Source organism: Prinia subflava, chromosome 1, assembly GCF_021018805.1.
Source record: "Prinia subflava isolate CZ2003 ecotype Zambia chromosome 1, Cam_Psub_1.2, whole genome shotgun sequence".
NCBI classification, from domain to species: domain Eukaryota; kingdom Metazoa; phylum Chordata; class Aves; order Passeriformes; family Cisticolidae; genus Prinia; species Prinia subflava.
In genome coordinates, this window is record NC_086247.1 from 24,383,966 (window position 1) to 24,397,027 (window position 13,062).

Genomic DNA, 13,062 nt, shown 5'->3' on the forward strand with positions numbered 1-13,062 from the left:
TGTTGTGTATTTCACCATGAGAGCTGACAACATTAGCTTAAAAAAAGGTCCTATAAATGACATAAAACTTTCCAGAACCAATCCCTTGGAGATTCTTCACATTTCATCGCTGGCATACTAATTAGCTTCTCTTGTCAAACTTTGATTGCTTTGTCATTTTAATGCAAGGTTTAAAGTAACAAAGTTTCTTTCAGTCACTGGCATTTAGTACTTTTTAATTTCCCCAATGAGGGATTTTTATCTGTGTAGATAATGTCAGAGAAGCAGCTGAGCACTAATAACTATCCAAAGTTAGTTTAAGCAGGGTGACCATGCTACTACTTGTTGTGTCATATTTGCTCTCTAAACATGTTTAAAGATTAAATACTGTAGCAGAGCTATTGTACTGGCTCTGTTTGCATATGTGACACTAATGTAGACAGTGCCAAAATACATTGTGTCTCTTCAAAAAGCAGGACCCCTGTCTCAAGAAACAGCTCCAAGTGAAAGCAGCATGCTGTATGTCTCCTGGTATTTGGATAAGACAAAATTCTTTGTAGCAGTACCAAAAAGGGAGCTTCTGAACTTTCTCTGGGTCGTTTTGTTGTCCCCCCACATGGGACTTGTGTTGGTGGAAGCCCAGCTGCCCATCCTTACCAAGTAGAGCAGGAAGGCCTTTCTACCACCAGTGCTAGCTCTGCTCTCAGTGGATGAGGAAAACATGTTAGCAGGAGGGTGACAAGCAGAACATGGTTTGAGAAGCATGGAAGCTTGGCCCCCAGATAGCTGGAGTTTGATATGCAGAGACCAAAAGATATGGGAGTTCTTGGGGAGAGATTTTTTTCACAGGCTGCAAAAACAAATCAGGGGTCCATGGGACAAGTGATGAAGTTTTCTCCCTTCTTGAAAGGTAGGCACAAATCTTAACAGTAGTATTTGCAAAGTACTTGCAAAAATATAATTGACTGCAGAATATCACTCCACAGAAAATTACTAGCAATACAGTACATCGATTCAGCTAAGGAAAAAATGTTTCCTAAAGAAAGTGAGAGCTTACTGTCTGTCATTCTTTTGCATATCTGCTTAATCTTTTGTGTAGTTAGATACCTCACTATGGAGACTTTATCATATCTGGAACAAGTTAGGTAGGAATAGATAACAACACATTCCTAGTGTATTTCAGCAAAGGATATTGTCTGATTTCATGCTGTTCATTATCTGCTAAGTTATTGAACTACATTTGCCAAGATACAGTTTCATAGCTTTGTAGAAACTGAGTCCACAAGAGACTATTAGATAATTTGATCTGCACTTCTATATGTTACAGATCATAAAAGTTCATCCAATTACTTTCTGTAAAATCCAAGCACTTTGTAATGGCCAAAATGCTGGGTCTTCAACTTATGTGTCTCACAAAATGCAGAGCAGCTTAATGTGCCACCAGTGGATAAAGTGTGATATTCCCAGTTATCCCTGTAATCAGGCTTTGATCCCTGACCTTGAAATGAAAGGGAGGGGAAACAACACGTACAAAGAGAAGAACAAAATCAGACCCTTGCCTGACATGAACACATAACCATGGTGGTTTGAGATGTGAAGAAGATGCACCAAGCAAAATCTTAGAAGGATTTTCTGTATCTGCTTGGAGCAGTAGACCATCTTTCTCAAGCCTTCTTATGCCTCTTCTTAGGACCAGTCTGTAGCACTTCAAAGAATAATCAACAACAGCAAAACCTCAAATCCTGGAAATGAAATCAATACAATTGTAGGAAAATGTCAACATCAGAAAACTTTTGATGCTCTATTAAAGAGTCTGAGCAGTTAAACATAGGGGGTGCTATTACTTTTAATAACTGATACTTCAGGAGTTCAGAATGTAGCACTGACATTCTGGAAGTAATCTGGGTTTTCTTAGGGCCCTGAAAGAGGAGCAGCTGGGAGAGCTGAGTTTGCTGACTCCTAGCAGCCAGGTCCTTCTTTTCACACAAGCCCAAGTTGAAGTATTCTCTCCAGTTGCTAAATAAAAATGTACTTTTTTGAGAGAGATCAGATGATAAAAGACTCATAGGTATGGAAGTCCATGTTTTCCTGAAGCATGTTCGATCATTCCTGCTCCTAGAAAATGGCATCTTAGTTCAAGGCTGAACTTATCTAACTGCAGCTGGGCCTTGAAAGTTTCTTGTAAACAGGATAAAAGGACCCCACACAGTGAAATGCTTTACTTAAATACAGGTGTATATAATTATATGCTGTAACCAAACTACCTCTCATTCTTCTCTATGATAAAATAAATACCGGTCATCTCCCTGCTGGAAACCCCTCCACCTTTGTACATCCAGAAATCATGCTGAGGGAGTAGTTACCCATGAAATCCAAAGACTGTCTCAGAGCCACAGTTTTTCAAGGCAGAATACTCCACTTTATAAGTGCTGTCTTCATCTTTGTTACCTGTATATATTATTTTGCATTTAGCTGTTTCAAAATGAATCCTGTTGCTTTGTAGGCATATAGCCAGGTGTTTTCGATGACTCTGTAATAGTACCTTGTTCTCATTATATGAGACAACAATGATCTTTCTTCCATCTGAAATTTTCACACTAAAAATTTAGAACCTAAAAAGTGTGGCTAAAAGCTGTAAATTGCTTTTGTAGCCTTCTGTTAGCTGTAGAATGTCCTGCATTAAGGAAGTAAATATTCATTTATATATATGATTTTTTTGAAACTCTAAAACATGGTTGCAGTGAATATCCACCTTAAGTCTTCAGTTAAAAGCTATATCAGATAAAAAGACTGTCAGTCCCTATATATTTATTTTTACAGGTATCCTTGGTCAGCATGATTTTCCTTTCTGTCTCTCTTCAGAAAGAGCTAGGGAGAGTTTAGCATTTCGAAGAGAGCAATCTGTGGTACTCTTTCACTTAAGTTTTAAGCAGGTTTCAGGTAAAAAAGGTGTAACTCTATTTGAAGTACAAATGAGAAACATGTAAAACCCCCCTGACATTTTCTGGAAGTATGATATTTCTCTGTATAAGTAGGATATGATGCTGCCATAAACAATGTCGAGATTTGTGTTATCATAGCTAAAATTTTTTCCTCACCCTTTCTCCTGATTAATCTTGTCTAGATCCCTGCTCTGCCACTTGCTCCATCAGGGTGAATTTGAGGATATAATCCAAGTATTTTGGCATGAGAGACATAAAACTGACAAAAAAAATGATAGGAGAGTTGAACTACATTATGCTGTAATGATATGTGTTTCTTTTATGAGAAGTTTCTGGAAAATTTAACCAAACTGAAATCAGTAGGGTTCTACATATGTTATTCTACATGTAAGAGAATAAAATAGAAAATTCTGTTCCTTTTTAAAGGCTTCTATGACTGTACATTGGGATTTGTGAGTAGGAATGTTGTTTCCTAGTGTTCTGTACCATGATATAAAAGAAAAAAAAGGAGAAAAAAATCCTCTGATCATTTTAAGTTTATTTCTATAGGACTTTTTCTCTATTCTTTAATTATTCATGGTGAAATCCTTTGAGTAAATGGATTTTGCAGAGGATGATGGGGATGATCCATAAAGTGCAAGAGAAAGGGAGCTGTATATGCCAAGCAGGGAGTATTTTAACATTTCATTTCTATGCATGACTTAAAATACAAATAACAAAGCCTGAAAAGTATAAAACAAATTAAAATGACAATATATATCTGTTGTTGCAAATACAATACAGTGGTATAGCATCTCATTTGCTATTTACCTTTCAAAATTTATGTTTATAAAAGTTCATAAACTGGATGCAATTCTTAAGAGACTGCATATCCCTAGCTGAGAGCCAGATGTCCTTTGTAAGGCCATTTATTTTAGATTTTTGTTACTCTGCCTTTTTCAGTAACTCAGAATTAAGGTTCTTGCATAATTTTTGAACCTGGAGTTTTAGTAAGACTTTTCATTCCCAGGGATAATAAATACTGATCCACCCACCCAGTTCCTAATGGTTGTGCAAAGAAAATAGTATTGTTATCACAGTGCTACTCATTGTGAAACTTAGGCAGAGGAATTAAAGAACTGCTTCTGTCAAGTAATTACTGAGCAGCCTGAGAATAAAACTCAAGATTTTCCCAGTTCCACTTCTTTGAAACAAATCTTTAATGCAAAGGTTCCTGAAAAGTTAGCTGCTGCTACCCACAGCATTTTATAAGGGAGACTGGGGAGAAGGGAGGGGAAAGGTAAACCTATTGTAAAGCAGAAAGCGTGGGAAGTGTGGCATCCAAACAAGGGAAAAACTTTTTAATACTGGAATGAATTTGCTCTCTGTGTCAAGTGTGAGCGGTGCCTGCATTGTAGGGTTTTGTTGTCCACTCTCCTGAGCAGATGGAGCCTGCAGTTGTATGTCACTTGTTTATTACATCCTCTTAAGATTAGTAGCTGTGTGGCCAGATGGGTCTGGGAGCACAGCTGTGGATACAAGGAAATAAATGAAACCTGTCTGATGCTGCCATGCCCTTTTGTGAGATACTGAAGTGTTGCAACTGCAACAAAGCAAAAATCACTTTCCTTTAATATATGAGTAAATTAAACCTACTTTTTTTTTAATAAAATCATGAAATCAGGAGGATAAAGTTCAGAGGATGGTACAATTCTAAGAGGAAAATGTAGTTGAAATCTGTAGCCAACAGCCTCATCAAATTTGCAGGAGTTATTTTAATATGGTAAAACAAATTTAAAGTACATCTCAATCATCCATATAAAATATAAAGCAAAGGCTTCTATATAATAAAGAATATGCTCCTATAGAACATATGCCAACAAGGCAGTAGTATTTCAAAATTTATTAGATGGCATATGTTGAATTATTGATCCAACATTCTGATAAACTATATAATACATTCATGTAAATGCAAATTAAATGCTGTTCTATAGAAGAATGCCAGATTATGGGCTAGACTTTAAAAAATGAAATGCACAGTTTAACTCCTTCATGTCAATGAACACAATGCTAGTCACAGAGCCACCACCAACCTAGAAAGGCTGGTAGGATTAATCCCACAGTGCACACAAGAGGTGCCATCTGCACTCCCTTCTAGTCTAAGAGGAGAAATGTCATTTTTGGGAAGAATTCACCTGGACTCTTAGAGGACACAATGAATCTTACACCAAAGACAGATTGTGTCCTTGGACAGTAAAGGGTGTGTTGTTGTCTTGGTTCAGTGTAGGCATCTCCTTTCAGTCCCACTGACAGAGTAGGTTTGATTTGACATCTTCTGTACCAATTCAGGTCAGTTGTTATAAAATCACTGAACTTCTTTTCTTCTCTCATTTTAAATGTACACTGGGATTGTTCTGATGCAATTGTTTTATAGCTTAACATGAAGCTGAGAATTGGAGGGGAAGTTTTACTTCTTTCCTTAGAGGGAGAGAGGATTTTGGAGGTACAAACTAACCCTTGGAGCATCTTGAGTGCACAATTATAAAAATTCATCATGACGATCAGTAGTCAAGCAGTAGATCTTGTTAGCTATAGAGTCATATTTTCTGGGAGCTGAAGCAACATAAGGATTTTTCTGAAATTTGTCTTTTATGTTTCATTGTCTAGCAAAATGAGAGTCAACAGTGTAGGAAATGTGCTCTGCCTTACAGAAAAATAAAAACTTAAAAATGTAAAATATAGTGTCTTTGAAAGAACCAAAATGGGAAGAAATATAGGAAATAAAAGAAATATAAAGAAATAAAAGTAATATAATAAATACAAGAAATAAAAGAAATACTAAGAGGATGATAATACTATGATTATATTTTTACAGAGTCCAGCCTTAGGATGATGGGTAGTCACATAATGAGTATAATGTGTAGTATAAAAAAATTTTTCTGCTTCTGAAAGCTGCTATAAATCATGTATGCATTGGAAGTCTCTTTTTTTGTTAATTAAGGAAGATGCAGAAAGTTGCAATATTTTAGGGGAAGAGAGGAAAGTGCAAGTGCAAATTGTTGTGCTTTTTGCCTTATTGCAGAGTGGAAGAAAGAAAAGTTTCATCCAATTCTGACAGAGTTTGTAGTTCTATATTATGCAGCATGCCAGGAGGTTGGGAGGTAGAGGTAGCAATTTTCATTGACTTCCACCATACTGTGTTTGCTTCATTAAAAAATTACAAATTTGTTGGCAAAAAGCAGTAACATATTGCTAGAAAACATCAAAATTCACAGTGTAAATTCATAACTTAAATTTGTGTTCAAAACTGTGGTTTGTGAATTCTGTCTTTTCCTTTAAAAAATAAGGAATGGGATAATAAAAAGATATAACGCTCATATTTCTAGGTAAGACTAAAGATTTTTAAGCTAAATATTCATTTTCTGATCAGACTCACCAATATCTTTATTCAGTGAATGAATTTTACAAGATTTGAAATGGTAACCACAATAGAGAAATGATTAAAGTATCAGTGCCTTATGCAGTTATATATGCATGATGTTATTTTGATGCATGTTGTAGAAGGGACGTAATATTTATTCCTGATTAATCTGAAAATATGGTATCATTTCTAACAGGTTTTTGTTTTCTTTTATTTCTACAGGAAGTTGCCCTTGTCCTTGCAGCTATATTGGTATTTTTGTTGGCTTTCTATGCTTTTTTTTATCTTAATGTTTCCAATGAAGTTGACCTTGATCTGGATCCAGATGAAAACTAGCAGATGCAATGAATCAAGATTTCTTCAGCTTCAACAAGACTGCATAGGAACACACAGTCCCTTCACTGTAAGACAGTAAACGATGCCATTTCTTGCAGTCCAAATTCATAAGAAAGTTTTGCAATATGTCAGTCACATTCCAAGTCTCCAAAATAAGAACACTTATGCCTGGCCAGGTGTATGTGTTTACCACCAAAGCCAGGAGCAACAGTACAATACATGAAGTTTATTGTTTACATTATTTTTCTCTCAGGCAGAGAACTTTGATGTCAAAAGACAGGTGCTACTATTATCATGGGTATTGATGCTGACTTCACAGAAGGAGTGTCTGCCTTGACCAAATTTAGGAATCAGAGCTTCCTAATAACCAAATTAGTTTCCTGTTCCTTTCTGAAAAGAAAGCAGAAATAGCAAATAAATAGTCTTTTTCTTCATTTGTGTTTAAAAGATATCAAAACCCCCTTGTCCTTTCTCTCCCTTTTAATCTTTCTTGTGCATATGTGCACATGCATGAAGTTGGAAGAAATTGTAGGAAAAAAATATCTTCTTACAAGCAGTCTGTCACCTTCTATATGGACTTAATTTTCTGTCATTCCAGATTCTGTGCCCATATAGCTGCAGTAATCTTTTTCATTCTTTTGCCAACTGTTCAGCACACATGTGTTCTGTTAGAAATGGCACCTGGATGACAGAAGCTCTAACATTCACATATGCTTCTGAAACACAGTTCTTTGCCTCCTGTGCTGTCTAAACTAGTGTAAATAGAAAGTTTAGTTGATCTTGGTTTTAATTAGTGTATTGGTCTACTATTAATATAAAGTCAAATTTGTATTTTAATTATGCGCTTCCTGATGGTTGTGGTATCAACTTGCTCTACCTGTTAGGGGCATGTTGTATAAAAACATTCCTTTCCAGCTATACAATCATTTTAATCATCAAACTAATGTGAGAGGCTGTAAGTAATAAGAAAACACTTTTTTTTTTTTTGGCGTACTAATAACTGTAAATCTTGGCTCCATTACATCCTTCAGCTCTTGCAAAGTACCTTTCAAATTAGATACTGTAGATAGCATTTTTTCCCCTTGATAGCCAAAAGCTACTTGAAGAATTTGATGTGTCAGAGCAGCTGCAGGGAGCTTTAAAATTCTTGCTTTATCCTGTTCTGCTTTGAGTTTGGCATATAACTGAGCTTGTGGATGTAAAGACTCAGTTTTGATACTCTTAAAAATGTGGTCAATCTTTCTCTGACTGTGATTCAGTGTAGATTCAGTTTGGTGTCAAGAACACGTAGAGCCATTGGTGCTGAATGTGGCAAGGAGATTTAGGCAGACTGACTTTCAGAAAAGTTTTTTGTAATTCTGCAGTTAGTGAACTAGCTTGATTTTGCCTTTGACATAAATTTCAGAGCTGAATGTTAGGTTTAATTGCAGCTGAGGTATTTACTGTCTTGTTCCCGAGATGCCTGACTAAGATTTCTTACAGTGATTTTGAAGACAAAGGGATATAAATTACAGCAAATATTATAATGGAAAATATATTTCTTTTAAATTGACACAGTCTCATTATCACCACTTAAGAAACTTGGATCAATACAGTTAATTTTTAAAACATACAGTAACTATGACCATGAGTCTCTAAGGATCCACTTCATATGTGTCATAGTCTTCATTCACTTTATGCCATGCAAAACAACTCCTCTAGAAATTCAGAGCACAATAGTCTTCCAAAAAATATATGAAAGAGAAACATATATATGCAAATATATCTCCTTTTTTTAATTACGACTGTTACAGACACCAGATCTTAACATTTGTGCGTGCATATGACTTACAGTCCGCTACTAGTCGCACACATGACCAAACACCTCGCAACCTGTTGAGTTTATGGTGGAGCATCATCTGACACATGGCCCAACTTCCACCAGAGGGAAGAGCGTATCACAAGCTGTCTCCTTGGATGTGACATGCCTTTCACTTCATCAACACCCAACCACATGTCACAGAAGTGGCAGACCTCTCCTGTTATTTTACATTAGCAGTTTTCATGTTCTATAGCATGCTGGAAGGATTCCTTCCTTAATGTCAGCATACAGCTCTCTAGGTCATGAATGGTCTGAGAAAGATGAGTAGTTACTCCCTTTGTGCAGGTCATCTCATAACCTGCTCTCTCAGTTGGTTGTGTTAAAAAGCAGGCAATTCTTACTGTCAAATTCATGAACATGAAGTTCCTAGAACGGGAATATTCCATTTCCCATAACTATGAATCAGACCAAATCTGAAGTGTGATGTATGTGATTCTATCAGCTTCCCCAGTGTGTGACTTATGAGTCCATATTGGCCAGTGTGCAGTTTGTCTATTGGCTTTGTTTGGATTAGGTCTTTTCATTTGTATGAAAGATCATAGAATCATGAAATCATTGAATGCTTTGGGTTAGAAGGGATGCAAAAGATCATCTAGTTCCAAAACCTCTGCCATGGGCAGAGACATCTTCTAGTAAGGCACATTGCTCAAAGTCCCATCCTGGTCTCAAACACCTCCAGGGATGGGGCATCCACAGCTTCCCTGGACAACCTGTTCTGGTGTCTCTTCACTCTCAGAATAAAAAATGTTTTCTTAATGTCTCGTCTAAACTTACTCCCTTTTAGTATGAATCAACTCCCTCTTATGCTGTCACTACATGATCTTGTAAAAGGTCCATCTTTTTTGTAGGGTATTCTCATGTGACAGGAAAATTTATTTTTGCTTAGACCAGGTACACTTCTGTTCAGTGTGTGTGGAAACATATGGTAAATATAGCAGCAAGTACACTTCTTATCAGTACAATAACTCCTAATGGGACATGTGGCTTATTTTGCTCTTAATTATATCTGTGATTGAAATACACCTTTTAGATTTTGGACCGTCTATCTTTGTATGAGTTGCTCAGTGTCTATTTTATTAATAAATGATTTTTTTTCTATTTTGGTTCTCTTATTAATGTTGAACACACTGAATTATGTATACATTTGAAAGGACTTAAAAGCAATCTAAACAGCACATTGTTCAAAAGTAAGCACTGATGTCAGTTTTAGAATATTTGGATTACTTTAGGCAGTTCTAGCCGTTAAACTCATATTAAAAGTAAATGTGGCCTGTGAATACTTAAAAGACAGTGAAGAGAACTTCCTCCTTTGGCATCCTATCCAATACTAACAGATCAGATCTCTTTTTGGAGTTGATCCATGCAGCTCTATCCCTTCAATTGTACAAGAGTTTTTTATTATAAAATTAGTAACAAGCATATAAAATTTATATGCTTGTTTCAAAGATGGATTGCTGATCAAATAATTTACACAGCTAAGCCAGCTTAATGAGTTTTTTCAAAGATATTCACCTGAAGGAAAAGGTAGACATAGTAGTTGCCCTCTACTCCTGGAGTAAACTGAATTTCTTTCTAGCAGAGGTTGTGGAGGAGATGCCTGTACTGAGTGCTTGTGGTGTAGGTGGGAGCAGATGTCCTGTCTGGAAGAATCTCTGGCTAGGAAGGCATAACAGTCTTCCAGCAGTGATTTTGCTCAGTGTATCTTCCTAGGCAATTTTTCTTTTCTCTTTGATTCTTCAAAAGTAGAACCAGCATCAGGACAGTAAACCATCTCAGGACAGAAGCCTCAGTCTAGTATTTTTATTGGTGCTTCTAGTGAACATTGCCAGGGAAAGGCTCTAGCTCTACTACATAGAGTCCATAAACATGTTTTACTGGAAGCTTAGGAGGCATCTTAAGCATTTCCCTCATAGACCCTAGAGATACATTTAAACTTTTCTTGAGGAATGCTGTAGTTAAAGTTCACTGTTGCATATCATATCGCAGACATCATGTGATTCAGAATCAGCTCCTTCCATGGATCAGACCAGCTGCAGCAGGTCTGTAGCAGGACACACAGACTGGGAGATTGTGCTGCAACACCTAACTGCAGGTAGCTACAACATGAGCAAACTCATCTGTTTACTTAGGTGTCCTCTAGAGCAGCTGACATTAAAGTTTTGTTTGAAAACATAGTTTTTGAACAACTCTACTAAAGGAAAGCACAATGAAAGGCCTACAAAACTGTTCATGCCTCTTCCATGAAAGCTGCTACCATGGAAGAGGCTTATCTGCTGACTTAGGGCCAAGTTCTGAATGCTGCCATTTTCTGAAGGAAAATGCTGCTAGGAGCCCCCAGTAGATGATGATTGATAAGGGATTGTCCCTGTAAGGCACAACTGAGCCAGTTGGTGAAGGTCAAATGCATTCAGGAGATTCTCTGTAGAGAACTGAAAAGCAGACTAGGCAAGTTAGACTGCCAACAAAAAAGATACTACAGATCTTGATCACATTTCAAGTTCTACTCACAGTAGCATAGTAATTAGTGGTGCTTATGACTAAGAAAATAACAATATGGCACATCAATAAGACAGCAGAAATGTGATGTTGGAACTGCATCCTAAAAGAATTTACAATGGATTATGCCTGCACTTTGGGAAGTGAAGCCATGAGATGAATAAATTGGCAAAGATTATCTGTGATCTTCTGCTTACAATATTTTTCCCTGAAAGAGCCGGCACAGATATTTTGTAATACTTTTCCCCATCATCTTCTTATGTAATGTGTTTTTGTAGATGTATTTCTTTCTACACATTTCCAAGAGTGAAAAAATATTTTTTGCAGTTCATCTATTCATTTAATTGACAGAATCCTCTACTCATCCTTTTATCCCCCCTTAATCACAATCAAATTAGTGGGGAGACAGCCAAAATGTTAGGTACCAGTGTCTCTCAAGCAGATGTCACACCGCTATTTTTTAGCTCGTTTAAATGAATAAACATGTTAAACTGTGAAGTATTACATTTTAGGTTTTTTCATTAAAAAAATGGGACAATCTGTTTACTGTCCTTAATTGAGACAACAATCCTGATGGTTGCCAGTTTTGGCAGTTGTAATGATGAACTATAAATATTGGGACAGACTAACTGATGATTGTAGAGGATAGTTCAAGTACAATACTCATTCTGCATGAATACTTTTTTCAGTGCTACATTTTTTCCTAGCTTCCATGATTGTTGTACTGGTTTTGCATGTTGAAAACAAATAAATACATGACTAGTCAGTCAATTGACTTGATTCTGTTGTGTTATTTCCCATAGCTACATACAGCATAGAAAAGCTGTCCACCCTGGACCACAGTTCATGCCTTGCCCAAACCCTCCCTAAAAGGTGTATGTCCATGTCAGTTACAAATATGATCTACAAAGAGCTTATTTTGCTGAAGCGTGGAAAAACTGAGCAACATAAAGATGTTTTGTACTCTTTTTGCCACTTCACAAAGATATTGTAGAAATTTTAAGTAGTGCAGCCACAGGAGGTGAGTATGGAGTTTGGAATTTGGTGATAAACAGATGTCATTTTCTGTCGCACTTCCTCCAGAAACAAGACTGGAAGAAAATAGAAGCAGCAAAATAGCCAGTTCTTCCAGGAGCCAACCACCTCCCAACTCACCATGTTGGTTAAGAGGAGCTAAGTCTGATACCAAGTCAGAGCTACCACGACTTCTTTTTCATGGGATGACAAAAGGCCCACAAGGAGATAAAGGTGTCTGGAGCAAAGCAGCTTCTTCTTGGATCAACACGTCATCTATTTAAGTGAGAAAGAAACAGTGTTTGGGGATTTACACAAAGCATAAGCCCGAGTATGCTGCTGCCTTCATGTGTAAAATGTCACATTATGCCAAGCTAGAGTAGCTTTGTGTGTCTGTTACAGAGTTAAATGTGAATGTTCTGATACTGCCAATGTCCACATTTCTCTAGAGGCACCTTCTCTGTCAGACTGTTAGCAGAGAGGAGGGATGCGGAGGGCAATGGCAGGGGAGCCCTTTTGCTGATTCTGCACTCCTAAAGCACCTCTCGTGCTCAGTGGGGAGTTTCTGGTGTTTAGAGTAGGACTGCAGTCCTGGATTGTTTTGGACAGGCTACAAAAAGAATAGAGCAGAGCTTAACCTATAGGGTGAATCTCCTACCATTACTGGTGCCTGATTTGTTACCACAAGTAAATAGAAGCTGAAACATTCAGCCTTTTCACTTTCATTTATTAGGTTCTCAGGAAGGTGCCATAAAAATTGTCTTTTGTTGTCCTTTTGAAACTGTTCAGCATAGTTGTTTTGCTTACTGCCCGTGGGACTCCTATCCAGCCAAAGAATGCCACACTCATGCCTACTGCTCTTTGGTAAGATGAGCCTGCTGCCTTATCCTTTTGCAAGGACAGGCTGGGGAGTGACCTGCCATCTCACCTGGCTGAAGCTGAAGAGGCCTCAAGTCACTGTTGCTGTGTAATGCAGTAAAACCCTTTTTGTCTTGGTGAGGACAGCAAATTGTGAATTCAGGCAGCTTTATTTA

The 13,062-nt window shown here is 37.3% G+C and overlaps 1 protein-coding gene across 1 annotated transcript in view; it reads left to right on the forward strand.

Annotated features, from left to right (window-relative positions):
• The window catches only part of TRIQK (triple QxxK/R motif containing), a 60,310-nt gene extending 48,539 nt beyond the window's left edge, over positions 1-11,771 (forward strand). Inside the window, exon 6 of the mRNA XM_063421285.1 lies at positions 6,544-11,771. Coding sequence (XP_063277355.1) covers positions 6,544-6,657 — 114 coding nt within the window. The 3' untranslated portion in view covers positions 6,658-11,771. The remainder of the gene's footprint in view (positions 1-6,543) is intronic.
• The last annotated feature ends 1,291 nt before the right edge of the window (positions 11,772-13,062 follow it).